The 27,083-nt window shown below is 38.0% G+C and overlaps 4 protein-coding genes across 9 annotated transcripts; 1 reads left to right on the top strand and 3 right to left on the bottom strand.

Moving 5' to 3' along the window:
* Window positions 1-209: 209 nt before the first annotated feature.
* On the bottom strand, window positions 210-1,488 carry LOC149028222 (chlorophyll a-b binding protein CP29.2, chloroplastic-like). Its single transcript, XM_089169429.1, has 2 exons — window positions 903-1,488; window positions 210-721 (listed from the first exon to the last, which is right to left on the bottom strand). The coding sequence occupies exons 1-2, from the start codon at window positions 1,398-1,400 to the stop codon at window positions 362-364; spliced, it is 858 nt and encodes a 285-aa protein (XP_089025555.1). The 5' UTR covers window positions 1,401-1,488; the 3' UTR covers window positions 210-361.
* A 238-nt stretch (window positions 1,489-1,726) lies between these two features.
* LOC149028221 (ammonium transporter 1 member 3-like) lies at window positions 1,727-3,732 on the top strand. The gene has a single exon (XM_089169417.1). The coding sequence runs from the start codon at window positions 2,084-2,086 to the stop codon at window positions 3,473-3,475; it is 1,392 nt and encodes a 463-aa protein (XP_089025543.1). The 5' UTR covers window positions 1,727-2,083; the 3' UTR covers window positions 3,476-3,732.
* A 3,885-nt stretch (window positions 3,733-7,617) lies between these two features.
* Window positions 7,618-10,710, bottom strand: LOC149028220 (E3 ubiquitin-protein ligase AIRP2-like). 2 transcript variants are annotated; one of them, XM_089147938.1, is made up of 6 exons: window positions 10,492-10,710; window positions 10,278-10,365; window positions 9,634-9,784; window positions 9,429-9,495; window positions 9,008-9,242; window positions 7,618-8,303 (listed from the first exon to the last, which is right to left on the bottom strand). In XM_089147938.1, the coding sequence occupies exons 2-6, from the start codon at window positions 10,340-10,342 to the stop codon at window positions 8,072-8,074; spliced, it is 750 nt and encodes a 249-aa protein (XP_089004064.1). In that variant the 5' UTR covers window positions 10,343-10,365; window positions 10,492-10,710; the 3' UTR covers window positions 7,618-8,071. The 2 variants fall into 2 exon arrangements, with proteins under 2 accessions (XP_089004064.1, XP_089004072.1); XM_089147946.1 differs by lacking the exon at window positions 10,278-10,365 and having other exon boundaries at window positions 10,492-10,573.
* A 3,668-nt stretch (window positions 10,711-14,378) lies between these two features.
* Window positions 14,379-26,925, bottom strand: RUS5 (root UVB sensitive protein (Protein of unknown function, DUF647)). 5 transcript variants are annotated; one of them, XM_089169379.1, is made up of 15 exons: window positions 26,461-26,925; window positions 26,312-26,374; window positions 24,370-24,521; window positions 23,825-23,925; window positions 21,936-21,994; window positions 21,214-21,260; window positions 21,055-21,133; window positions 20,892-20,964; window positions 20,399-20,488; window positions 17,559-17,618; window positions 17,325-17,459; window positions 16,130-16,190; window positions 15,892-16,010; window positions 15,324-15,428; window positions 14,379-15,239 (listed from the first exon to the last, which is right to left on the bottom strand). In XM_089169379.1, the coding sequence occupies exons 1-15, from the start codon at window positions 26,607-26,609 to the stop codon at window positions 14,988-14,990; spliced, it is 1,545 nt and encodes a 514-aa protein (XP_089025505.1). In that variant the 5' UTR covers window positions 26,610-26,925; the 3' UTR covers window positions 14,379-14,987. The 5 variants fall into 5 exon arrangements, with proteins under 5 accessions (XP_089025505.1, XP_089025518.1, XP_089025510.1 ...); XM_089169392.1 differs by having other exon boundaries at window positions 17,325-17,447; XM_089169384.1 differs by having other exon boundaries at window positions 26,312-26,371; window positions 26,461-26,924.
* Window positions 26,926-27,083: the final 158 nt, after the last annotated feature.

The raw sequence follows: 27,083 nt of genomic DNA, 5'->3' as shown, positions 1-27,083 counted from the left end.
ACTCTTCTGTGAGCGCAGGTCAGGATACTTGATCGTGAGATGCATTGGCTTTTGGACAGAACAATACCCAATGATGCCAATGATGGGTTAGTAAAGCGGTTAAAGGCCCAACCTCCCTAAGGGAGGTCTTGGGTTTGCACCCATTCGGCTGGAGCTTGAGGATGTAATCATGATGCACGCAAGCTCGCCCGATGAACCTCATATCCAAAAAAAAAATGATGTCACCTCAGCTTGGTGTCAAATATAAAATATTATATACTTTTTACATCATGGGAACATAACTAACAACTTGACTTGGCTAAAATGTCACTAGGGAAAAACACGGTACAAATACAATAGAGAAAGATGAAGATTGAGAAACTTAAGAAGAGAAGGTGTCAAAGATTGTTGTGTGAAGGGGGTCACTCAAATGAGTAGCCCAGTTGTTGAGTGGGCCTTTGCCAGTTGCAGCAGCTTGGACGGCAAAGCCAAGGAAGGCGATCATGGCGAGACGAGCATGCTTGATCTCAGCCAGCTGAAGTGTAGCTTTTTTCTCAGGGTCAGACGCCAAACCAAGAGGATCAAAGAACTTGCCTCCAGGGTACAACCTCTTCTCTGGGTCAAGCTCTGCATTTCTTTGGAATTCAATGTATCCAATTACAAGAACCTCAATCACTATCAATGCTGTCATCGAGAATGGAAGAGGCTGGCCAAGGTATGACGACCCCTCTATCAACTCTACCTGCATATATATATAGTCATCATAAGCATCACCACTCGATTCAGCTTATTTATTAATTGAATCCCACCCACCATGTATTTGATGAAACTCCAATAAGAGATGAGATATATAGCTAGGTTAGAAGACCTAATTAAATAACACATTCCATATATACTAGAGCTCTGACTGAAGGATTACATACCTTCCCAGCATCTTGCCAAGTTACACCGGTGAGCGACTCAACGGCGAGAGCTCCGAGTGTAGCCAACATAGCCCACCTTCCATGGATGAGTTCACACTCCCTGAACCTCTGCAACCCAAAAACTTCATCGTAAGGCTGCAAGGCGGTGGATCTCAAGTCTGCGCTCTCGGTACGGGTTCCGATGATGTCACCGGCCAAGTTCTTGGCCAGGTTCTGGTCCAACGAGTCGTAATCGAACTGCAAGTACTCAGCTGGCTTGCCCAAACCAAAGGGATCAAATCCATAATCCCCGACTAAACTCCCGTCAAGCCATTCCGGAGCCTTGGCACCTGGGTACCAAAGAGGCCGGCTCTGGATGGACTGTCTTGTGACGGTCTTCTTTGGGGCCGCCTTCTTGCCGAAGCCGAACCGGGCTTGGAATTTCCCCGAGTTAGATTGAACGTCAAGAAGGCGAGTTCCGATGAACGATGATGTAGCAGCACCTGTGCTAGTGGCCATGGCTCTAGTTCTGATTGTGCGAGAGTGAGTGAGAGAGAGCTTAGTTCTTGTTGATGTTGTTGTCAGGTTTCGGTCACCGGTGACGGGTGGTACCATATATTATATCATAGATACGGTGATTGGTATATCCTCAAGAGTGATTTTTGGTCGTTGGATGGATGACGGTATCCATCTGACGGTCGTAAGCTTCTCCCCTTATCCTCTTATCCACTTGGCATGCCACGTAATTTGATAGATTATATGTGGTTTTTTTTTTTTTTTTTGGTAAATATTATATGTGGTCAAGACTAACAAACAAACTCTGCAGAATATCTTTCATTATTGAGTGAAGGAGGTCCACAAATTTTCTCATTTGGCCTTCTTTTCCCTCGTTGTTGTGACTTTGTTGTCATTTGAAGGTCTTCTTTGTTGAACCAGATTCCGGCCCATTTCGGTTGAGCCGGAGTGGTTTGCAAAACTGGGTTGATGGCTAGGCCGACTTTGATTCAGACCATCAAGTTATCCTATAACTAACCAAGAGGTCACGGGGCAGCCCAGCTACCACTCAACGTACCTACTGTCACCCTTTCTCTCTCTCCTCTGACCATACAGCTAAGCTTCTTTCTAGCTTTAGCTCCTGATCGATTGGATTCTCCGCTTTCCTGAGTTCTTCTTTCCTTTGTTAATCTCTCTCTGAGACAACCATGGCGGTGTCATGGGAAGACAGCGTGACAGAGTCGATCAATACCATCTACCTCCTCTTCTCTGCTTACCTGGTCTTCATAATGCAGCTTGGTTTCGCCATGCTCTGTGCTGGTTCAGTCAGAGCTAAGAACACCATGAACATAATGCTCACCAACGTTGTTGATGCTGTCGTCGGTAGCATCTCCTACTACCTCTTTGGTTTCGCTTTCGCCTTCGGCACTGGCTCCGATTCTAATCCTTTTATAGGTTCTCGCTTCTTCGCCCTTAAAGATATCCCCAACGACACCTACGACTACAGCTTCTTCCTCTACCAGTGGGCTTTCGCGATTGCCGTTGCCGGAATCACCAGTGGCTCCATAGCTGAACGGACCCAGTTCACTTCCTATCTTATTTTCTCCTTCTTCCTTACTGGGTTTGTATACCCAGTTGTCGCTCACTGGGTCTGGTCATCCACCGGTTGGCTAAGCCCGAGTTCGAGCGAGTTACTGTTCAGTTCAGGCGCAATTGACTTTGCCGGAAGTGGTGTGGTTCATTTGGTTGGTGGAATGGCCGGTTTGTGGGGAGCACTCATTGAAGGCCCCCGAGTTGGACGATTTGATGCGTTTGGTAATGCTGTACCAATGCGTGGCCACAATGCCACTCTTGTCGTACTGGGGACATTCTTGCTGTGGTTTGGGTGGTTCGGCTTCAATCCCGGTTCGTTTGATAAGATACTGGTTTCCTATCCAAACACAACCGATCAGGGGAATTGGACCAGCGTCGGGAGAACTGCGGTCACGACAACGCTAGCCGGTTCGATGGCCGGCATTGTCACCTTATTCGCCCGGCGGTTGCTAGTGGGTCATTGGAATGCATTGGATGTATGCAATGGGGTGTTAGGCGGGTTCGTCGCAATCACATCCGGTTGCTCGGTGGTTGAACCATGGGCAGCAATTGTTTGTGGGTCTTTTGCTGCCCTGGTCTTGATTGGGCTCAACATGTTGGCCCTTAAACTGAAGTTTGATGACCCATTGGAGGCAACCCAGTTGCATGGAGGTTGTGGAGCTTGGGGACTTATATTTACCGGTCTGTTTGCCAAAGAGGAATTTGTGATTCAAGCTTATAACTCTGGGGAGAGTGGTGTGGTTCGCCCATATGGTCTGTTAATGGGAGGTGGGTGGGGTTTGTTTGTTTCACAAGTGATTGAAGTTTTGGTGATTGTTGGTTGGGTTAGTGTGACCATGGGTCCCCTCTTTTATTGTCTCCATAAGCTCAGGCTGCTGAGGACATCTGCTGATGATGAAATTGCAGGGCTTGACATCTCCAGCCATGGAGGATATGCATACACGGCCAATCTAGATGAGAACAACCCTCGTTTTTATGCTGATTACATAAGGATGCAAGCAGAATGAATTGAGATTAATAAATTTTAGAAGCTCCCTTCTTTGGGTGGAGGTGTGATTGTGATTAATTTGTTGCTTTTTGGTTATTATTTATAGTCAATTTGTTCCATGGTTCTTTGAATTATGTGGCCTCCTTGCTTGATTATTGGATGTACAGATTGAACCAATCTAAGGAAAGTAGGAATTAACAACATATAAATACATTATGTGCCATTATAAGGGGTTTAAAACATCCCCCTCTTTTGGGGTGATGGGGAAGGTGTAAAAAAGGGGTTTAAAACTTTGAATAATATTAATTGATGTTTAAGAAATTTAAAAGCATAATTGTAAAGAATCCGAATCTCTTACTCATCACGGTAGAGGTCTGTGCTCTCTTCACCTCTTCATCATATATTAGGAGTGAATCTATGTGAGGTTTCTTAAGGGTTTCATCTCTAATTTATTATAGGCTTTATAGCATAACTTAGAGGTAGATTTTTGTCTTAATATGTGATAGAGAGATGTGAAAAGAGCATATATATTTATCCTAATCGATAGAAGATCCAAGCTCAATTGTACGCATAAAACTATTGCTAACCATTAAAATTCGTCTTTACTAGAGAAAAAGAAAATTACTATGTAGCTACAACGATTACTAAATATTTATCAGCTACTACAAGTGTTTTTTAATTATCAGCTATTACAAGTGTGATTTCAACATCCTGGCAGATGAATGCTATACGAGCAGATCTAGATATAGATTCTACAACTTGTGTGGGAGGCCTGGTTTAGATTAAGGGTAGTGTTTATCTGATTGTTTGGATCGACTCTACTTTTTTCATTCTTTAATTTATGCAATGGAGCTTTGCCTACGAAACAGGTAATTTAAATGGTCAAACTTAGAAGGTAAAGATGATGTAGGATACGCTGATGTGTGAAACTTTGATACTGACAACATTAAAGGGGAGTCCGGATCATCTCCTCTGATAGGGAGCACTTTATGCTTTCTGAACATTTTTCAGCCACAAAATTGAGTGGAGCCCATAAGTAAAAATAATTTTAAAAATTTAAGAGGGATGAGACCTAAAACAGTACCCTGTGGCCCCTCATATTCTATGGCCAGAAAGTGCCCGGGGAGCAAAAAGTGCTCCCCTAACGGATTGCCAATCCGGACTCATTAAAGGATATCCACTGTTAGTTGTTCAGTGAAGTTTCCAATCATTGGTGATTAGGTGGTGAGAGTTGGGATATTTTATCACGACAGTAGAGTATTGGGTTTTTCTTACATTTTTTCATCATACATTTAGGATGACGTTAGCATTTTATAAATGTATGATGAAAGCATATAAAAAAATACAATCATTTATTCTTGTAAATAGAAAATCCAATCTATCTAGACTTAGAATAATCTTGTCTCTATAATTTAATTTTTGAATTATTGAATTCTCACGTCTTTAATAAAAATTTAGAGGGTGGTTTGATTTAATTTTAAGTAATTATAATTTTTATTTTTTTGATAAAGTATTTTAATTTTAATTAGTTATCAGGAAAGAGGTTCCATATATACTTCCATGAACATGCAAAGCATTTTCCTTCGTTTCTTTCTTTTTTCTGGTAAAAAGCAATATCCAAACTTTCACATCAATTAAATATACGCAATTAATTAACTAATTTTTATTAAAGAACTCAAATTAAATTTTTAAGTAAAGTCTGCAAGAAAACATAGGAAGGAAGCGTGTGGTCCTGAACTCTATCTCCTCTTATACTTAGGAGTTAGGACCAACACAAGGCATTCCAAGAGTACTGTAATTTAATGAAAGTTGAATAATTCTCATAAATAAAAAAATAGAGAACAGCTACTATTTGTTCAATATGAAAACGAAGGCATCAAGGTGCATGAATACAAGGTTGAAGCTTTACTTAATTCTCTCTCTCTCTCTCTCTCTCTCTCTCTCTCTCTCTCTCTCTCTCTTTGTTTCAAGTGTTCGGAGTTTAAAATCAGTTCTGTGCTGGAGGCTCTCGAAGACTAGAGTGAGAAACCAGTCGCGCAGAGAGAGAGAGAGAGATGGAAGTGATACGTATGGCTGCAAATGATTTTTACGAAGGTGGTCCAATTGAGCTGAAGCAGTATGCTGTAGACATGTTTAGAAGAATGGATTCGAATGGAGATGGGTGGATAAGTATAGAAGAATTTCAACATTTTCTGATCAACATTATTGGGTACACTTATTTTAATCCCTACATGTTCTTCGTGTTCGATATGGATCAAAACGGTTTTTTAGATTTTGATGAATTCAAGGTCTTCTTCTACGTCACTGAAAGAAGGGAGGAGGTTTGGCCTAATCCTTATTATAGAACTACCACCCACCACCACCTGCTGCAGCAGCTGCAGCAGCCACGGCATCACTACCACCAGCTACAGCCACACCATCACTACCACCACCACCACCACCAGCAGCATCCACTGCACCACCATCACTCGCAGCAACCACAGGTGCGACGCTTCTTCTCTCTCTCTCTCTTCTGAGTCTTCTCCCATTGAGGCTTATATATGCATGCGTTATATATATGTGATCGATCACTCTTTCTGTTTAATTAATAGGATTCTACTGGTGCCGGAAACGAGTTCCAGCAAATGATGGAATGGGCGAATCGTGGGTTGGATATAGGATCAATGGCTACATCGACCGCTACAAACCTGGGTCTTTGTAGCATTATGTGATGTATGACGTATTATCTATCTCAACCAAGCTCCAAGTTCCAACAATGGATTTTGAGAAGCATTTTGATGAAGATGATCGATCGATCCCTACGTATGTACCTAAGGTGCATCAACATAATCAGTTTATTCATATGTGGAATTATGAGAACTTGGCCACTTATATCGTGATTTTGTTTAGGCCGGAATTGTTTTATTTGTAGCAGTGTGTGTGTGTGAGAGAGAGAAGATGTTGCCCAAGAGGAATTTGTTGATCTTATGCGCTATGGCAAAGTCGATTTTATATCTCCTCCAATCTTGGGGTTGTCAGTCATTGTGTTAGGTCTTTGTTTTTCTTTTTTTCTTCCGTTTTTTTCCTCTCGTATTTAGTGTTGCTTATTTGTTGATTTATTTATAATAACTTTTAATTTGACCGGAACATCAAGGGTTTCCTTTATTGACAAAAAAAAAACCACCTCTACATTACATGATTTTTTTTTTTTGTAATAAAAAGAGGGGATGCAGTAGCCGTAACTTAACACCCTATGCAATGTTCGGATTTTTTATCGAATACAACTTATACAAGCATTAGCAGTGTGCACTACCAGCGTAAGCACTTGCCCCCGTTAGTAGAGCCCCACCAGAGGCCTAGTATAGTCTATAGAAGCCGGTGGCGCCCATGCCCAGGCCAAAGAACACACAACTGTTAATGCAAGAAACAGAGGAGTAGAAACAATTTGAACCTAAGACATGAGATTTATCAAACTACTTGGGAGTGAGCTTGGGACCACTAAACCACCACTCTCGATGGTCCACATAACATGAGGTTAAGAGCTCAAATTCTCCTAAACTAGGGGCAAACCCCCACCATATATTTAAATTATATATAATAATGATTCCCCCTAACGATGTAGTCAAAGTAAAGATAAATTGGCCCCAGCAAGCTTCAGATTGAAAAAAAAAAAATCAATTTGACCTCCTCTTAGGGTTAGTTAATTTAATTTTAATTTCTAAAAAAAATTTAAATTAATAAGTAGGTGAAGAGATTCTACATTCACCGATCTTCCCCAAATCAACCCACTATGATAACTATTGGGATTAAAATGTTTGGCTCTTCTTCGATCGCTGAAAACTGTTGAGAAACAGCTTCATTGGTTTCATCTCCATCTTTATGTGATATCAAATAATGAATTACAATTTGGATTCTAGTTTCCTACAATAACAGTCCGACCAAATCACTGAAAAATATTGCATTGGTGGCGCTTGAAATGTCCAGAAATGAATGAATTTAGATGAGTGAACTCCAAAATCTACCCAAGATAACCAAAACGACACTGTGACTAAAACCACCCTGCTGTTGCTGTTAGAGCAATAAATGAGAAACATAAAGATCTTAAATTCAAATACAGTAGCTCCAAAGGAGTTTTGGACCATTTCCCAAACTGTAGATCAATCAATGTCAGGACACGAATTGCTTATAGCTGTTGCTACACTTCCACAACAAGAAAGAAAGTGTGCTTCAACACTCCAGATTTTCCAAAATGTAATTGGAGCTTTTTCAATTAAAATTACTTCTAGCGTCACGCAACTAGTTCTCTTCAATAGATAAAGAATATATAATGAAAGAAATATCCAAACTGTAATGCCCACCCTAAGTCCCTGACCCATCCACCCACCTTTCAATCTTTTGTGCTTTCAGGGTCATGGCAAGTCTCATCACATTAGCTCTCTACACCACCACAAACAATCCAAGGTATTTTGGAACTCATTAAAATCTATTCCAATTACAATGACCCAATAAAGAAGGAATTAGACCATAAAGCCTGACTGAAAAATAACCAACATTTACAGTTTCCAGAGGAAGACAATTCTATATAACCAGGCTTCTATGTACAACAGTGTGTTACCAGCATCCAAAACCAAAGCCCTCAACCGATGTGATAATCATGTGTGGCAAGGATCACATCATGTGTGGCAAAGACAGGATCCGGAACTACTGTAGGCAGTTTATCTATGTACATGATCAATCTCTTTAAGTTTTCCCTGCAGATTGCAGACATGTCAGCAGCCTCATGACTCTCAGTATAGATCCAAAGGTCCCAAGAGTTCACCCTCTTGAGGCTATCCCGACAGAAAGGGCACGATCTAGACCGCGCTTGCCTGGAAAATCCAAGAAACAGCTCATGAGATCCTATTCATTCAGTACTTAAATTAGCAATTACTATGTTTCAGCAGCAGCAGTATGATAGAAATCTATAGCAGAAAAACTTCAAGATTGGCCTAGAAAAGGCTATTTGTGGTCCATGTTGAGAGGTATAACCTCCAAATAACCCCTCTACCTCCCCCCACAAAACAACAATTGACATCCTACAGCAAAACTCGGACCCAATTGATGCAGTGACAACCTACATATGCACTTGCTGCTGCAACACTGCAACAAAGGTATGATCGACTTGGGTATACATACCATTTTGAACTCAAAAGTGTTCAGGTACTCTGTAAATGTTAAACCAGAGGAAAGTAGTAGGGGAGTCTTGACATCTGATACACTTGGCACCATCAAGAGGAAGAATAAATCCACCACATAAGTGCCCTTTGTGGCATGACAACATATACTCAGTCTCCAATTGAAGTAGGTGGAGAAGATCTGTTCATTCTCACACGTTCCCCAAATAAGACCCTCAATGACCAAAAAAAAAAAAAAAGGAAAAAACCCAACATAGTAAACTAAGATTAGAACCAAACTTCAACTCAAGGGTCAACATAAGAATATGAAATTATTATTGTCTTAGTAAAAGGAAGTAGAGATGAATATGGCTGATGCTCTTCAACAGCAAAATGAAACAAGCAAAGAAGTTGCCTACCAATCCCGAAAGCACTTCATGCACAAAGCGTGGCTGCAATTGGGCAAGACAACTTTACTGCTTATCTCCATGCAAATCCCACACTCCTCCTCCCTCTCTACATCAATCTCTGACATTTTACCTTTGTCCATCTCATCCCTTTTCCTGTATCTCGTGGAACAGAGATCTTTTTGTTTCTGATCATCCACATCTGTGATTCCTCTTTGAAGTTGCAGTAAAGAGGGGAATATTACGGCTGTCAATGAACAAAGCCAACTTCAAATGATGAAAATGAGCTGGTAACATTTAAAGCAAAATGGTTTTTTCTTTTTCCAAACAATAAAAGATATCCAAAAGAAACAATTGCTTTAAATTTTCAAAAAAAGAAAAACATTGAACTAAATGAACAAGAAGTTAGAATCAACATTTAAATTCAACACACCATAAAATTCTTTAAAGGTGGCTTTCCTTTCTTCAATATACATGGTGCTTTTGCCATCAGCATAAGCCTGCAGCAGATGACCATAAACATCAAAAGCAGGTTCCAAAGGAATCAAACACAATGCCAAACAAGGGAAAGTAGGCTCAAACATGTTGATATACACAAGAACTAACATCAAATTCATGAATATTTCATCAACAATTACCTTGTAAATAAGTATTCTAAGCAATCCAAGGGCACCAGCAAGGTGACAATCAGCCCACCGAACCAGAAAAAGAAACAAATGCGCAGCAGGGCTATAAGACAATCTCATCTGAAAGCATCCTCCATCATATTCCCTGGGATAATCCGAAGCCCTGTAACAAAGCGAAACCAAAAAACAAATTACACACTGATAACATGGAAGGAGGAGGAACTCAAAGAGGAAATCAAATTACAAACTAATAACAAATCTTATCTGTTATCCATAGTTTCCAAATTTTATTTAGTAACTTCCCACAATAAACTATCCACAACAAGAAGGAAAATTTAGGAACAGAAGGCATTACAAAAGTGAAGCCCATCACAGAATTGAACATAAAAGGGCGAACCCAGAGCAGAACATGCAGAGGGACCGAACAATTACCAATAATTAAAAGGTCAAGCAAAACTTTAAACAGAAAAGGGGAAAAGAAAGGAAATTAATCTTTCACAAATTTCCAATTTAACAGAGAAAAGGCTTTTCTTTTTGTGCGTGAATGTGTGTGAAGGGTGACAATTAGACTTTCAGAATTTCTTGAACAAGAATGCTATAGGGACGAAGAAGAAGAAAAAAAAAGCTTAACAGAAGGATTGAGAAGAGGAATTTACAGAGTATTCGCATACTGAATATCTGCTTCAAGTGATTTAAGGGAATCCTTGAATGACTTCCGCATGGCCAACCTCTTCCTTCTTGCAACTAAATCCCATCCAACAAACAGATTCACCACAACAAAATCAAAAACCAACCCAAACCCAATTCCCTTCTCCAGTTCAAATAAAAAAAGAAGAAGAAGAAAAAGAAAAAGAAAAAGAAATTCCTCACCAGAGAATTTGAAAAACCCACAAAGAGAACTCTCTTTCTGAGCTCCTCCGACAGTCCTGTTGAAAACCCCCCAAAACACCTATTCTCTCTCAATCTCATTTGGCAGTTAAAGCGGGTTTTTCGACTTCACACACAGCAGAGGTGAGAAGTAATCTAAAAGGGCCAAAGCTGCCTTGGACTCTACTCTTCCATGGAATTTCTAATTTTAGAAATATTTTACCGCTCTCTCTTCCAACTTCCAAGTTCCAAGTACCAATTCGTCCGGCGACTAAGACTTATTAGAGTTCAGAAGTTAAATTACTACAATATGACAAACATACCCTTCTACTTTTGTAACAATTCTAATCTATTCTTATGTACTATAATGGAATTTCCAAGGGGTTAACCCTCATAGATGCTCTGTCTCGTAATACACACGCGTGACGGATACGAAAAGACACTTGAGAGTTGAGATCACAGGGAAGGAATCCTAGCCGTCGCTATCGCTGCCTTCATTAGCTTAACTGAATCTCCCTTTTTAATTTTTTTTATTTATAATTATTATAAATAATTTTTATTTAAAACAAGTACAAATCCCACAAGAATCAGGAGATTACACGCAAGCTCCTATATTTTTGATAAACCAAAATTCATTCTAAACTAGAAGAAAACGCTAACTTTGAGTTACACAAATTCTAAGATGATTGAGATCTTGAAATTGGTCCAACATTGTTCTCTACATTCTTAGAGTTTACCTTGTACTATGGATATTTTTGGAATTTTCTTTTTTTGGTATCTAAGATTCATCTGGCCAGCTTGTGCATGCCTCGATTATATTCTCGGGGTGAGCTTTGTCGTTTCGCAATGGTAGACCCATGACCTCTCCACTGAGAAGTATAGATCTTACCACTCTACTAACTCTGTATTTACATCAAGCCGACAATCAGATCGAAATTGCGGTCAAAATTTCGATCTCAACCTGAACATTCATGTTATCCCATTATTTTAAGAGATAGGGATGGGGATGACTTTTTAATGGATACCATGTTAAGCAGCTAATTCTTGGTCTGAAATATAGTTCATTTTTTTTTTAATTAAAAATCATTTTGAGATAAAATACAAAATCATATGCACTGCAGCACTAGCTCCTTAGTGCCTAATAAGATAGTTTACATTTAGTAAGATTTCTTTGAATACGTTACCAAATCACAATAAATATCAATTGCCACATTACTAAATTAAAAGGACAATTTTACCCCCAAAAAATGTATTGGATATTTTTTTTGTGGGCAAACTCATTGGGCACATTTATATTTAGAATGCACTTTTTTTTTTGTCAACCCCGGATCCACATCCTCTGCAATTCCTTTCCCTGCAATTCCCTACAATTCCCTCATAGGATTGTGCCATGTGGCATTTAAGTAATCCAACGGTCACCCAACAAACTAGAGTTTAAATAAAATTCAAATTTATGGGTGGGTTTAATTACAATTCAAATTTAGTTTGAATTAGGTAACCGTTGGTTTACTTAAATGCTACATGGCACAATCCTAGAAGGGAATTGTAGGGAATTGCAGGGAAAGGAATTACAGAGGATGTGAATCCGAGTCTCCCAACGGGGATTTTTTGCATCCACAAGATTTCGATACCGAAACCTTGCTTAAGCGGACCAAGCTACTTACCACTTGAACCAACCCCCATTGATTTTAGAATACACTTTTAAGAGGGGAAGAAGATGGAAGGAAACATTAGTTAATAAACCTAACCGTTGTAAAATGCAATTTGAATTTTTTCAAATTTTCAATTCAAATTTTAAATGTATTTCTAACTTGTTCAAATTCTATACTCGACCTGTTACAATATAGGTAGAGTTTGGCATAAGATCAAATTCTTTTGTAAACATGCATAGGTTAAGCTTTCTCCCAAATCTTTTGCAACTTTACATCCATAATTTTTTTTTTTTTTTGGTATCTGAGGTTCATCTTGGCCAACTTGCGCGGAGTCGATTACATCCTCAAGGGGGAGCTTTGTTGTCCACAAGGGTCCATCCTATGGTCTCTCCACTAAGAAGTATAGATCTTACCGCCCTACCAACCTTGCATTGACAACTTTACATCTACAATTCGAAACACAACAAGCTTGTACAATCTCGTATGTGACGAACCATGAAATTACCCTTGAAAAAAAAAAATAAAAAATTAAACCCTAACAATGTGAACCCACTTTTAAACTTAAATTTACAAAGAGATGAAATATTTACTTTTGTGTGGGGCAGTTCCGTGTTTAAATTAAAATTAGGATTCTACCGTGGGTAATCTTGAGATACCTAAGTGAAGGAATCCGGATCTTCTCCCCGTCGGGGGAGCATAGAGGCTTCCTAACCACAAACAGCAGTGGGTCCCACTGGTGAAAAAAAAACTTTTGTTTATTTTTTTCAAAAAGTGTTTTTTACTGTGGGCCCCACTGATGTTTGTGGTCAGGAAGTGTGGGGGGAAAGTGCTCCCCGTACGTGTCGTTGATCCGGACTTATCAGTTCAGTTCAAATGGCATTACCAAATTGCAAAAAAAAAAAAAAAAAAAAAGAAAAGAAAAGAAAAAGAAAAAGAAAAAGTAACGAAGATTTGTTTTGTTTTTTGGGGAAGAAAAAGTAATGAAGATTCATTACTATTAAGAGTGAAAATATCTGTTGTCACATCTGATAAGTATTTTTTATTCATAAAAGCAGCAATCTCTTGGAATCTGACGCACTGTCTTCTTCTCTCTTTCTTTTTTTTTTTTTTTTTTTTTTTTTTTTTCAGAAAAAAGAGGGAATGCAGTAACTTAGGTCGCCTGCTACACAATGTTTGGACTTTTTATCGAATGCGACCTATACAAGCATTAGCCTTGTGCACTACTAGCACAAGCACTAATCCAGTAAATAGAGCCCCACCGGAGGCCAAGTATAGTCCACAGAAGTCGGTAGCACTCATGCTCAAGCCAAAAAGCACACAACTGTCCAATACAAGAAATAGAGCAGTAAAGGGAATTCAAACCTAGGACATGAAGATTACCAAACCACATGGAATGAGCTTGTGACCACCATACCACCAATGTCACTCATGAACATTTTATTTCTCCGAAGTTATTGAATGTTAATATTTACAAAAAATATTCTAGTCCCAAAGCCTTACAACTTTATGAAAAATTATATAATTGGTTTTTTTTAAAACAAAAATAGTTATTTAGTATTTCAATTAATAAACCCAACTAAAATTGATTTGAATTCACAAAACTAACTAAAATATTGATTTTTCATCTCTTTAAATATTTTTATCACCACCACAAAAGCTGAAAAATAAATAAAACAATAGAGAATTTAGAGTTCTAATAAAAAAATGAATGCGTACCACAGGGGTTGGTCTAAGTGGTAAGCAGCTTGGTTCGCTTAAATAATGTTCCGGTATCGAATCCTTGTGGATGCAAAAAATCCCCGTTGAAAGACTCACCCACCACAGCCATGTGTGCAACGCGGGTTGAACACCAGTTTATAAACCGGAGTTGGCAAACCAAAAAATAATAATAAAAAAAATGAATGCCAAATCTCTAAATTCACAAATGAGAAATGTATTACCCATTTAGTTGTGTCGTGTGAATCCTTGAATTTATGAAATCTAAGTATTCACTTATTTACACTAAAAACATAAATCTATAAATTTATGGATATAAAGTAAAATCTAGAAATTCACCCTTACCATACAAAAGTGCTAAACAGAACCATAACTCCATAGACATTTTTTTAAGATGAAGATTTCATTCTAAAGATTCAAGCTAACCAAACAATTAATTTTATGAACCATGACTCAATGAATTTGAAATCTCTAAATTTTTAAAATATCAAAACTCAAATAACCTTACAAACTCTTAATTAATTTTGTAAACTCAAAGTCAACTTTAACTAATTGTATTAATAAAAACATCAAGTGACTACTTTAATAAAAAGAAACCTAAAGATAGATAATCATATAAATAATATTCCCAAAACTTTTCCCCATCCTTCTTTTAAGTTTTTCCTCCGCTTTGGGATTTGGGATGGGATGTGTTTTTGATTGTATGCTTTGGGAGAGAGGGGAATCGGATGTGATGTGAAATTAAAAGGAAGGGTGTAAACTAAAAGAGGAGGAATTAAACACAAACAGAAGTGGAAAGGGAACCAAACCATCCACATTACCTAACACGTCTACCTAGAATAGACAGGGAGATTCTTCTTCTTTCTTCTTTATTTTTTCAGTAGAAACAGAGCTTCTTCAACCCATCAAATGGATGCATCAGGCAATTCCGTTCAGCAGAGATGTGAGGGCCCACCCACTGAAGTATCCAACTTAGACATGATAATCTGATCAAATTACTGCAAGGTGGGCAGTTCTTGGCAGATGAGTTCATCTCTTGGGTTCCATCAAATGATGGTCCACAGCCCTTATCCTCGTTTAAGTTCCTTTTAGAACAGAGATAGACTTGATCCTCAAGAATTAAATTCATGCTCAATAAGAATCACTGATCACCTCTTTAGGAACCACTTCTTCAATAACAATTTTCCTCGGAACCTTGAGATTTATCTGGTTAAGATCCCATCCAGCTCCCACTAATTGCTCAAGGAAATTGTCAAATCTCTGATTCAGTACAATAAGGCTCTGCTTTAGCTTATCAAAGACATTATCTGATCCTCCCCAGTGTTCATACAGCCAGTAACTCTGCCATATGCTTCGCAAGACTGACAAATTTGTAGCTTGAACCTGCAGTGGAGTGGTACAGAATGTAAAAAGAGAAATTCTTTTCAGTGAGTCCTGTCTAAAGTTCAACCATGACAAAGCCTATACCTTGAATGAAACTAAGAATTCAATTTCCTCACGGTCTTGGTTTACACAGAGAACATATTCTTCTCTTGCATAGAACTTCAGAAGCATCTTCACCTGTTCCCAGTTCTGTAGGTTTTTGAACATCAAGTAACAAGAATATTTTATTGCCATAGTAGGACAGTATACAACACCAGAAAACAGGGAGATTGAGACAATCAGAAATGCAGCCAGTGCAAACGCATGCAGCAGAAACTGTAAACCACAATGAGACAGAATACCAGTTACTATCTTGGATGGGCATTTGGCAAGATTTAGTCCAACATGGTCTTTTGGCTGACCGAGTTGGGCTTCGAAGCTCAGTCCTCAAACCATGTTGTGATGAACCAAGAAGTATTCAGAGGGTAATTACATGTCTGCCTTGGGAAAGTAACCAAACACCATCAGTGCTGTAAGGTACCAACCAAGGACTTTCTTCTCTGGTTCTCAATTCAACTTAAACAAATTTGCCAACTTTACTTGGAAACCATTGCAGATGCACTGGATGGAAACTCATTAACGAATGGCAGTAATAGTGGAAGAAGTGAAATACCTGGGTACTAGATCCCTCCAACTGAAGCATTTCCACTAAGGGAGTACCAAAGGTGATGCGTGGCTTTATGAATCTTTGCCAAGATAAAATATTTTCTTTCCTATTGCATTCGGCACACTCTGTATCAGCAAATTCAATCACAGGTAGAATGGTTTTTATAAAAATCAACTCTCCACAAGAAAAAGGGAAAGGGGGGGGGGGGGGGGGACCTAGACCATTAACTGTATCAAAAACACACCTAGAACAGTAGAATGAAGAACATGCGATTTTACAAGCAGGCGGGCACGCTTAAAATTTATCTGGAAGAAACATAAAGAGAGATGTTGAGACAATCGATTATGATAGAATGGTTTAATAGATCAGTATGATCTCAAGCCCTTTATTTATAAGAAGGTGAAAAGAGAAATAGAAAATTAATCTTAATTGGATAACAAGAAATAGAAAATTACATGAACTAAAACTCTAACAGAATTGAACTCCTAGAAGAACTCAACCAACAAGAGAGGACAACAAAATCAGCAAGCAAAATATTTAGCTCAATGCTGCTTTTCTCAAGTCTTCAAATATTTACCCATTTTTTCCTGCTCAATAACCCCCCCCCCCAAAAAAAAAAAAAAAAAAAAAGTCGCACCATTTTAGGTGGGATTTTGTGGAGAACTTAAAATAAACTAGTAGAGCCCATATATTATACTTTATATTTCTATACTTTTCCATCCCTTCACCCCACTTCATATGGGTCCCACACACTTTTTAACTATCCCACCTCTTTATCTCCTACAAACAAACGGTCTCCAAGTGTCAGGTTCGAGGATAACTATCTTTTCAATACAAACCTGACGACTACTGCTGAGAATGTAAGAATGTCTTTCTTATTTGAATCTTACCCCTTCTGGATAGAGGAAGAAAGTACCAATCACACTTTATAATTTAGTGCCACCTGCAAATTACTGAAAAAACTCAGAGAACACAAATTAAGTCCAATGACCATGGAGTTTATCCTGTTTTCTGAACGAATTGATTCAGTAGTTTATTTGCAGGGAACGTTAGGAGCTGGTTTAGCTTCTTCTCTCTGGCCACGAAGGGTAAAATTCAAATAAGAGATCCTCTGTTAACATTCCCAGCAATAATTCTCAGACATCCTTTTCACAAGACAACTTGTCTGAAATTGAAGGCAATTTAGATAATTTTTTCAAATGGTGCAAATTTGGATAACTTCTTTCTCCAATTAGCATATATTCCCATAATTTTATGGGTTATGTGAATCCCAGTTTGAACTGTGAAAATCTATTTGCAGACAGTATCTGTTAGTATTGCAGAAACTTCGTAAACGTTAAGAACTACAAAAACTCAATCCAATTACTATGTACAAGAAATAAAGGTGGACATTCAATACTCAATTTAAACTTGCATCCAGATAAATCTATTAATTTTACCGTGTTGAGTTTAAGAACTGCAAGTGACTGATAACGCAGCCAAAGGTGCAGAAGCCTCATGCTCAACCACGTAAATGTCAGCGCAGAATATGATGTTACAAGGCCAGGTGTATCCTGTGATGACTGTGAGCTTAGCTGATTATTGAAAGACCAATAGCTAAGGAATGCATGATACTTAAAGGAACCATGTGTTTGGGAAAATAAGAGCAGTCAACCTCTACTAGCTGCACATACCAACACCAGAATGCCAAGAGCCAGACCAACCAACTGAGCTGCAACCTCCCAAACCTCCTCCTGACATAATTGATTCAACTGATTCTTTGAGACAAGGCTAAAAAAAACAAAAAACAAAAAAACCAAAAAAAAAAAAAAAAAACAAAAAGAGGAACTTCATCTTGTTGATATCAAATCTCAATAAAGCAGGTTTACCCAGTGGTAAATCTAATGTCATATGCTATCATTATAAGGGAGAGTAGAAAAGGAAGAAGAGAGAGAGCATTGCAATATATACAGTAAAAAAGTTCATATATCAAAACAAAATGTGAAAGTAGTAGGGAGCAGATCTTCTACATCAAAATCTAATAGAACTGAAGCAAAATATGACAGGTAGTTTGCAAAACACTACTATAGCATATAATCACAAACAAGCTTCCTGAAAAGGTAGCATTGCTCAAGTTGTACTAAAGAAATTGATGAGGCCAAAATGAACTTGCTCTTGGTCAGATAGAAACTGTCCACCAATGACTTTATTACAGTCATGAAAATGACTTTCTGACATAGCAGAAAAATGTATGGTATAGTGCCAGAAAGTCTATCAAATGGCCATGGTAATGCAGAGCCTTCCAACTAATTAACATAAAATTAGTTTTAAGTTAGATATGATCTTCTTATCATACCTGTTATTAGATATCCTTTCAGCTTGTGTTCAGTCTTCATTGTTCTATTGCTGGAGAACTACCATAGCAGCTTTTTCTTGATAGTTGATGATTGCATTTAATATCTTGGGTTCAATATGGATTCCAACAGCAAGAAAAGTAAAAATTAAATTAGACTTGCATCAGGTTTCTTAGGAACCTATGTGCCTCTACTGAGACAACAAGGCTGTGATAAGCATTGCCCTCATGATCCCATAAAACGTGGCCATACTAAATCCATTGAGGTTGATGGGCACTTCATCAAGAATCCAGCTTTTCTTTGATGAAATGCCCATCAACCTCCAGGTCATATTTGTACTTCATTTGTAAATACAGGTGATTAAGTGCAGACACCTTCACTAAGGGTATCATTCCTAACCAATTCAATATCCAGTTATACAAACTGGAAGGCCCATATAATATCAAGGGTCATCATTAATGAAAGAAATAGATGAGAGAGGTTTGTGCTCTCTCACAATCAATTCCCTCAAGTCTCTTTTCTTCCCTTCTTCTTCCTCATCTGGACTCTTGTTGCTTTACCTGAACCCTGATCCATTTCTAATTTATAACATAGTGTTCTTAAAAATCTCTCTCAAGTTATGGTTTTGCAAGAAATAGAAATTTTGATCCATCAAACCGCAAAAATATTGTTGAGAACTATTGGCGACACTAGGGGTATTTATATCCCAGTGTCGCATCATGTTTAAGTCTTTTTATGTCTTTAGATTATCATGTACTTCTGCCGCCAACTTACCAGGGGCAGATTTGTCTTTTTATTTATTTTGAAATGCAACAAATAAGAGGTCTGTGATTAGGAGAATTAATCAACCTAAATGCAGGCTGCTCCTTTGGCTTGTGACAGCTTCTCTGCTCATTTCCTTCTTAGTTTCTTCTTCTTTCTCAATTCTTGGGCTGGTTATAGGGTCATGGGTTCTAAACAAATATAATCAGCCCTCAAAACAGTATTCACAACTGACATCTTGACTAATCAGGAGGATGATAAAATCAGAAGTACGAAGATATACCACAGAAAGGAAACTATCATGTGCATGGAGAAAATATCCAGCACGAAGATAAAAACTGCAAACAGAAAGGCATCTTTAAGTGGATTTTTCCCTTCATAAAACACAGACCATCAGTCATCCAGTTATCACACAATTAGTAACAATGAAACCATAGTTGGGTGTGTTAAAACTAGGGTTCTACCAAACAAATAACAGCATAGGTCGCCACACACCACATTGCTGGAAAAAACAATAAGAAACGCTCAAAACAAAAATAATAGGGTAACACAGGTACTGAATCAATCCTTTGATATCATGTATTAGTATTGATCATTACCTGCACATGAAGAAAGATGAGAGGATAGAGTGGAGAGACAACACCCATCGATAAGAAATAATTACAAGTAGGCTAGGGAGATACCTCTATTATCGTGGGTGGAGTGGAGAGATTTTATATTAATAATAAAACGTCAAATTTACAAGTAAGGTTAGGGGATATAAGTTATAAGTAATTTACACACAAAGACAGAATTTCAAACTTAATAGTCAAAGATACTGATTCTGACACTAGTACTCTTAAAAGATACATATAAATATCTACTTTTGTCTAACAGGAGAGTCAGAATACATTCCAACTTTTAGTTTAAATCTCAGAAGGAAAATACTTAACATCTCCCTACATCACCTATTCTGGTGGTACTTATATGACTTTGATCTCCTAGTTGAAAGAATAAGCAATTGAAGGCCTTTTGGAGAAATTTCTGATAAATATCAATCATACAAAATAAATTTTAGATGAGATTACCTCCAAGGACTTTGTTCTATGACTCAAAGTTATATTAAAAAGGGGCATGAACCCATTAACGCACTTTCAGGATGAATGAAAAGAAATCTCCAATCATAAATGCCTTTAATTAAAAAAAAAAAAATGCCAGCATGACAATGAAAATGCTCCAGAAATATTCCATATGATTAACTATCAAAAACTCAAATGCACAACATTCTATATGGTTGCATGCAGTGATAAAACTCTTCAGAAGAACAAAGAATCCACACAGGAAAAGGGAGATATCTTACCTTAGGGGCTAGCATACCCCTATCACTTCAAAGATAATATCTAGTGGAAGATAAAGAAAAAGCATTTGTACTATTATACCTTTGCTGCAACTTCTCCTAGATTTCCTGAGATAGCAAAGTGATTTTGGATCACACGAAATGAAGGATCCTTCAGCCCTCTAGCTACTGCCTGTTTATAGTCAGCTCCAATTAAAACTAGTGCTCTTTGAATGCCCTATCTCCTAAACAAACATTTTGAACTGAACTAGGAATTAATTTTCTTCTTGTTTCTTTGTCATTAGTATAAGAGAAGAATACACAGGTCATATGACAAATTATTATTCAAATGATAAACCAGTATCATTATTTAAAACAAATACCTAGATGTATCCCTAAAAAAGCCTAACCAATTGGAATTAAAAATTTTAATTAACCAATAATATCAGCATGGGGGGCATAGGGGTTAAAGAGTAGTTGGATTTTATAACGTATAGAATCAACAGAAATATACAGAAAACACTTCTCTAAACAAGGACTCACAAATAACTCATCTCTACCAATACATACACAGATGAACCTGTGTTACATTATACCTTAGCAAGATTGCCAAAAGAAGCTAGTGGGAGGAAATATGCTGGATACAACTGCGTACTGAGATCAAATATACTGCACAATGGATCATCAGTGAATTGCTTGCACTGCTTTCAAAAACAATCTAGCCTAATTTTTTTTAAACAGATTAGATTGTGTGAAAACCTTCCAGCACTGCCAATGAAATCTGCATACATCCGCCATTGTTTTGGGTCATCGTCAAAAATAGTTCCAAACCGCCCACCTGGAGGAAAACAACAAATTCTCAACTGAATTAAATTCAACATACCCTTCATTTTAAGCTTTTCAAGATGATTGCCACACCAATAAATAGGCGTCCCACAGAACCAATGCCATCCTTCGATACCCATCTAAAAAACAACCCAAAGAAAATATGCTTTAGTCCAATTTATGTAGCGATTCCATGATCAACAGGAAAGCTATTCATGTTGTTATTATCAAAAGCATATATGATTAGGCAAGAACAGCATAACATAAATTTCAACACAAAATTTCAGGAAGCAAAGGAAAACTCTAAAACCAAATTTTGAATGTAGCATCCCCCACCACTTATTACATGGAAAACATAGGAAGATCCCAACTGATAAGAGGACCCATTCCCTCTCACTGATCAGGTTTAGGATTAAAACAAGCAGAGACCATCAAAAACTGCATCCAAAGTGAGAAGAATTTCATTATTTTGTTATGGGATTCTTGTAGTTCATGAAACTCCATAGTTCAAGCTACCAACCAATTGCATGTTTTTTTGCGGGCCAAAATTCTCAGTGAGATTCGTCTGGGTCCCTGTATCAGATGGACAAGCCCGTGTATGTCCATGTATGAGATGCAGCAATAAATCGTGGCATTACAATGATTACTAAAAAAAACCATTTAGATTCACAGCCAAAAAGAATTAAAAAGAAAGAGGAACTCAATTTGATGCCACTTCATTATTCGTAAAACCCCTCCACGGGGGAAAAAAGAGGAGATTGTGATGTCTGTAAAAGGAATACAAAACTTAAGGTCATTATAACAGGATACTTTACCTGATGGCAGCAGCTGTGGCTGCAGCACTAGTTCCTGAAAAAGATCCTACTCCCACGGCCTGGTAAGAGTAACTCAATTTTGATTACTTTCTTCAAACAAAATGTTGATCAGATGAGAAGAAGCTTCTATTATATTGAAAGAAATGCAGGTTGACAGCCACAATGAGCTCCAACCCTGCATTTTTTGGACAATAATGAGGCACCAACTCCAATGCAATTAAAACAACTTAAGGAAAGCAAATCACATAAGAGATAGATCTCAACACAAGACGCAAATAAACTTGGAGTTGCTCATCTGTTAATACAATGGCTGCTCCTGGCATATTATAATTGAAGCAAATTACATATAGACTCCTTGGATTTGCAATCAATTATATCCACTACCCCTGGAAGAAAGAAAGAAAAAAAGCAATCACAAACGCACCCCTACTTTTAAGGATTAAAGTTAAATAATGATGTCATCACTAAATAAATATTTGAACTACCATTTTACCCTCACTCCTCTATTCTTCTCTCTCTCTCTCTCTCTCTCTCTCTCTCACTTGACTCTAGTTCTTCAGCCTTCTCCTTCCTTGGCTCCGATAGCACCGGTCTCACCACCAGCACTTAACTTTTCTGCATCAACCCTGATGTGAAGATGACATAACAGGATTTCCTTAAACCAAGGAGTATTTTCAGATTAAATAATAAAGAGCAAATTGCACTGGCACCCCAAAATGGAGGCCTTAAAGCACTGACACCCCACTTTATGTTTAAAAAGCACAGAGACCCCAAAATTGGATTTTCATTGGATATATTTGTCCAATTTATCACTGAAAACCTTTCAGACACTATTTATTACAGGGATTTTTTTAAAAATAAACAGTAATTTAACTCTTTTCAGTGATAAATTTGACAAATATATCTAATAAAAATCCAATTTTGGGGTCTATGTGCTTTTTAAACATAAAGTGGGGTGTCAGTGCTTTAAGGCCTCCATTTTGGGGTGCTAGTGCAATTTGCTCAATAATAAACTATTTAAAGTTCTTCCTACCTGCCTGTTGGACTAAATTTCTAGTCTTAATAGGGGAAAACCAAAAGGTTCCAGTGTTTAAGAAGTGCCCAATCTATGGATTAAAGATTTCAGAGAACCTGAGAACAGGATCATAACCGTGTAAGAATGAAGAAGTAACACAATATTTTAATTACTTTCTTCAAACAAAATGTTGATTAGATGAGAAGAAGATTCTATTATATCACAGAAATATGCAGATAATTGACAGCCATGATGAGCTCACAACCCTGCATTTTTTGGACAATAAAGAAGGCACCAATTTCAATGCAATTAGAACAAGTTATTGAAAGCAAACCACATACAAGATAGATCTCAACAAAAGATGCAAATAAACTAGGAGTTTGCTCATCTGTTAAACAATGGCTGCTCCTGGCATATTATAATTTGTTAAATCATACACAATTCTCTTTTACCCAAAAAGAAAAAAAAGAAAAAAAAATCCTAACTCCTATTTGATTAAACCATATAAAGAACTTAATTAGATTGAAACAAAAAAAGTTGGGGCAAAATAAACTTTCCACATGATGCTAACTTTGCTTGAATAAAAAAATTGAAAAAAAAAATGAAACAACTGATTTCTTGATTGTATTAAAGCTATATCTTCTATTTCATGATATTTATATGATCAATAAAAGAAAAGTGACTGTGTTATATTGACATTTCCAATAAACTAAATAATAACTGAAGAGGACAAGTGTAAAGTTAAAAAAGAAATCTTCAGCCACATCATAAATTAATACAATAAATTCCACAGCTTTGTCTGCAACAATCTGCTTCTTGGTTTTTCTGCAACTCGATAAAAGTTACATATTATGGCTTGTAGTAATGAAGTTACCTTTAGCAGGCTTGATGTGACTAATGTGTGGCAAATCCATGCTGTTACATTAGTGGGGAACTGCAGAAGCATGTACTCCAAATAATCATCTGAAACTGATCCTGTATCATAAATGAAGCAGGAATAAAAGAAGAAAAATTAATTGGCAACTAGACAAACCATAGGCAGATCATGAAATAATTTAGGGCTAAAATGAATCCACTAGGCTTCAGAAAGAAAATCAAACCAAGATAAATGAGGTATCATAATACAAGAATTACTTTCCCTGGTCAAGTGACAGCAATAAGAGGTTTATGCATTCTTAGTATTGGAGATGGAAATTATAACCTATGAGCCAGAATGTAAGAAAATGATAAACTACTCAGTGAGAAACAACAAAACTGAATGATATTAATAATCTAGTTTATTGAAGTTTTTTTGGAATAAAAAAGCTAACAATATGCAAGCATATACCAAATAGGGTCAGTAAATCAATTTCATCCCTCTTTCTTTCAACCACTTACATATAAATAAAATCCTGAAGAAGGAAAGGGAAAAAAGAACACCTGGAAACCCCGCAGGCAATATAAAATCCTTCACAATATCAGGAAGCCAGGATAGTTTCATGTGCATGGTAGTTGAAGCTTTGGACTCGCTTGCAACAGCTGCATGTTGCTCCAAACAGTTTTGGACCTGCAAATCATTGCCAAGCACATACCTGTTCGCAAAGGAATTTCATGAAGATTTTGCAACACAAAAGATTAGACTTTGGCTTTCTAGATACTACAACAAGACATGTCCTTCAGATGCACTTCTGTAATTTTTTTTTGGTGAACTGCAACTGTATTGTGGTCTACACATAAATGAGAGTCACTTTTCGGTTTCATTTTTTCAAAAATAAGTCTTACACGTCCAATAACAATAAATACTACTTAAACCGTATCCCAACTGATTGGGGCTGGCTAATTGGATGCTGCTCGATCAACTCTATTCAAAGTCGTACTTGATCCTGAAGCTATGCATGTCTCTCGTCACTATTGTACATCGAGAACTCAATTTTGGGACCCAACTTGGTCAGCCAAAAAAAAAAGTTGGATCGAGGTCTCACTGAGTTGGTGCACTTTTCTTTGGTTGAGTGGAAACCAGGTTTTGGTGGAACACATACAACTACAGAAAAATACTAAGATCTCACCAAGATACTGATCTATTGTCAAGATACCCGAGATTAACTAGTATACCATCTCATGTTGGAATCCAAAACAGAGGCGATATAAATCAAGATCTTCACAAGTTCTTGAGTTAAGCTCACCACCTCTCCTGGTTTTTGGTACCTTCCATCTGAATAAAATCGCTTCTCTAAACTAGGGCTTCAACAGGGTTCCCACTCATGTCCATGCCACTTCAATCAACACCCATCTCCTCTTCTTAGCACACGCCAACCCAGTGAATCCAATGACTGGTACGCTGGGCAGTGGGCACACATCCCAACAGGAGTTCATGTTACACCTGCCATTGGATACCTTATTGGGACTCATTAGATTGGTGTGTTCCAAGGAGAAAAGAGCTAGACACCCTCTAACAACTTTAATTCTCTTGGGAACATCATCAACTATATCACTGTCATAGTCCATGAACAAGCATAGCTATCTAAAATAATCACATTAAGTGGGTCTTCTTCCCATTGATATCCACCAACTCAACCACACTAGTGTGACTAAAGTTACACACCATGCAATCTCTCTTCGTTCTACTTATCTTCAAGACCTTCCTATTTTGAGGTTGATCTCCATAAGTACTCCAACAAGACATTATTCTCTACTAAGTCTTATCCACCAAAACAATGTAACCAACACAAAGAATACATCTCGGGCCTCATTTTTTATGCCTATAGGCCTAAAGCAAATTCTTGACGTAACCCAATTGTTACATCTTGACCCCACTATTCTAATGTTTGTCACCTCACCAGCATACATTTCTTTAATTAGTTCCACATTTCAGACCCTCTTCTCTACGTATGTTAAATTGCCTTGGTTAATGAAGACCATACAGAGATCCTACTTGCCCTCCATGTCTTTCCTTCAACCTCCTAACTAGGAAGTAGCTCCCACCGAGGATCTTCTAAGCATACAACGGAATTGGACTTGTAGTTTCCTTTCTCAGGCGGGTAATCGGTTTCAATAACCCTCTCCCATGACTTCATTGATGACTCATGAGTTATACACCTCCATGGTTTTTGCAGTTTCAAGTAGTCCCCACCCCCACCCCACCCCCGAGGTGATCACAATACTTCTCTGCCAATCATCTGGTGTTCTGTTAGAGATCATAATCTTATTAAACGGTTTGGCTAGCCAAGATAAACCGCAAAATCCTACAAGGCATGTTCCCTAATTATAAATTCCACTATAAGCATTGATCAAGTGACCATGTAAAATAGTCTCAAATATTTCTAAAGGAATAAAGTAACAAGAAGATATGGAGTCGGCAACATAACCAAAGTAAAGTGCAGACCTCTTCGCAGTACCATTACTATATCTTTCCACTAGCACCACAAACGGTTGGCCTTCAATTCTGCTATTACAACGTACAGAGCATAAAAACTTGTGCACAGTAAGAAAAAAACAAATTTGAAACAGTGAGCCTAGGGCACGAATAGGTACCTCCTCTCCTTAGCATCTTCAGGTCCTCCCTTTGTACCGGGCAGTGGAGAAGAACAGAGGACTCGAATATGGTAATTTCCTCTTCTGGAGCTTTCTTTTGAAGGTTTTAAAGCAAATGTAGGAAAGGAAAACTGTAGAGACGCAGGCATAACGATAAATGATTATATTGCGTTAGGTTTTCCGGTGATTTTCGATTCTTCACGTTGAGGATAGCAGCTGCTGCTCTTGTTACCGATAGCGGTGCCTCGTCTTCTGCTGTGTCTGCTCATTTCTGTTGTCTCTTCTGAGAGGCGGCGGAGAACATCTATCCGGGTACCCGGCAACCCGAGCAAACAACAACCTCACGTACGGTTCCTCACATTGGTGCGCAAACGCTCGCTGCCGCCTTGGCAGCCTTGCGACCATTTTTATGGGATTATGCTTCAGGCAGGACGGTCCTGCCGACCGCAGGATTTGGTCGAAATTTCGACCGATTGGTCGATTTTGATTTTTGCGGGACCGTCCAGTGCCATTATGGAGCAGATCTGAAGCAAAGTTCATTTTTATGAATTGGGTACGGTACTTAGCGGATTCCTTGGCAACCTGGCACTCTCATAGAGTTCCTTATTGCTTTTGTCCAATCA

Source organism: Hakea prostrata, chromosome 1 (assembly GCF_041222555.1).
Source record: "Hakea prostrata isolate BN-2017 chromosome 1, UWA_Hpros_2, whole genome shotgun sequence".
NCBI lineage: Eukaryota > Viridiplantae > Streptophyta > Magnoliopsida > Proteales > Proteaceae > Hakea > Hakea prostrata.
The sequence above is the reverse complement of the archived record's forward strand: the minus strand, read 5'-3'. Positions and strand labels throughout refer to the sequence as shown.

What these genes read in the sequence shown, in the direction of transcription:
- LOC149028222 (XM_089169429.1), bottom strand. Translation starts at nt 1,400, where the DNA reads ATGGCCACTAGCACAGGTGCTGCTACATCATCGTTCATCGGAACTCGC. An exon ending in CTTGGCAAGATGCTGGGAAG is followed by an intron (nt 722 to 902) that starts GTATGTAATCCT and finishes ATATATATGCAG; the next exon opens with GTAGAGTTGATAGAGGGGTC.
- LOC149028221 (XM_089169417.1), top strand. Translation starts at nt 2,084, where the DNA reads ATGGCGGTGTCATGGGAAGACAGCGTGACAGAGTCGATCAATACCATC.
- LOC149028220 (XM_089147938.1), bottom strand. Translation starts at nt 10,342, where the DNA reads ATGCGGAAGTCATTCAAGGATTCCCTTAAATCACTTGAAGCAGATATT. An exon ending in TTAGAATACTTATTTACAAG is followed by an intron (nt 9,496 to 9,633) that starts GTAATTGTTGAT and finishes CATCTGCTGCAG; the next exon opens with GCTTATGCTGATGGCAAAAG. An exon ending in ATGAAGTGCTTTCGGGATTG is followed by an intron (nt 8,304 to 9,007) that starts GTAGGCAACTTC and finishes TGGATTTTCCAG; the next exon opens with GCAAGCGCGGTCTAGATCGT.
- RUS5 (XM_089169379.1), bottom strand. Translation starts at nt 26,609, where the DNA reads ATGCCTGCGTCTCTACAGTTTTCCTTTCCTACATTTGCTTTAAAACCT. An exon ending in TTCATTGGCAGTGCTGGAAG is followed by an intron (nt 20,965 to 21,054) that starts GTTTTCACACAA and finishes TCCATTGTGCAG; the next exon opens with TATATTTGATCTCAGTACGC. An exon ending in AATTCTTAGTTTCATTCAAG is followed by an intron (nt 15,240 to 15,323) that starts GTATAGGCTTTG and finishes ACTCCACTGCAG; the next exon opens with GTTCAAGCTACAAATTTGTC.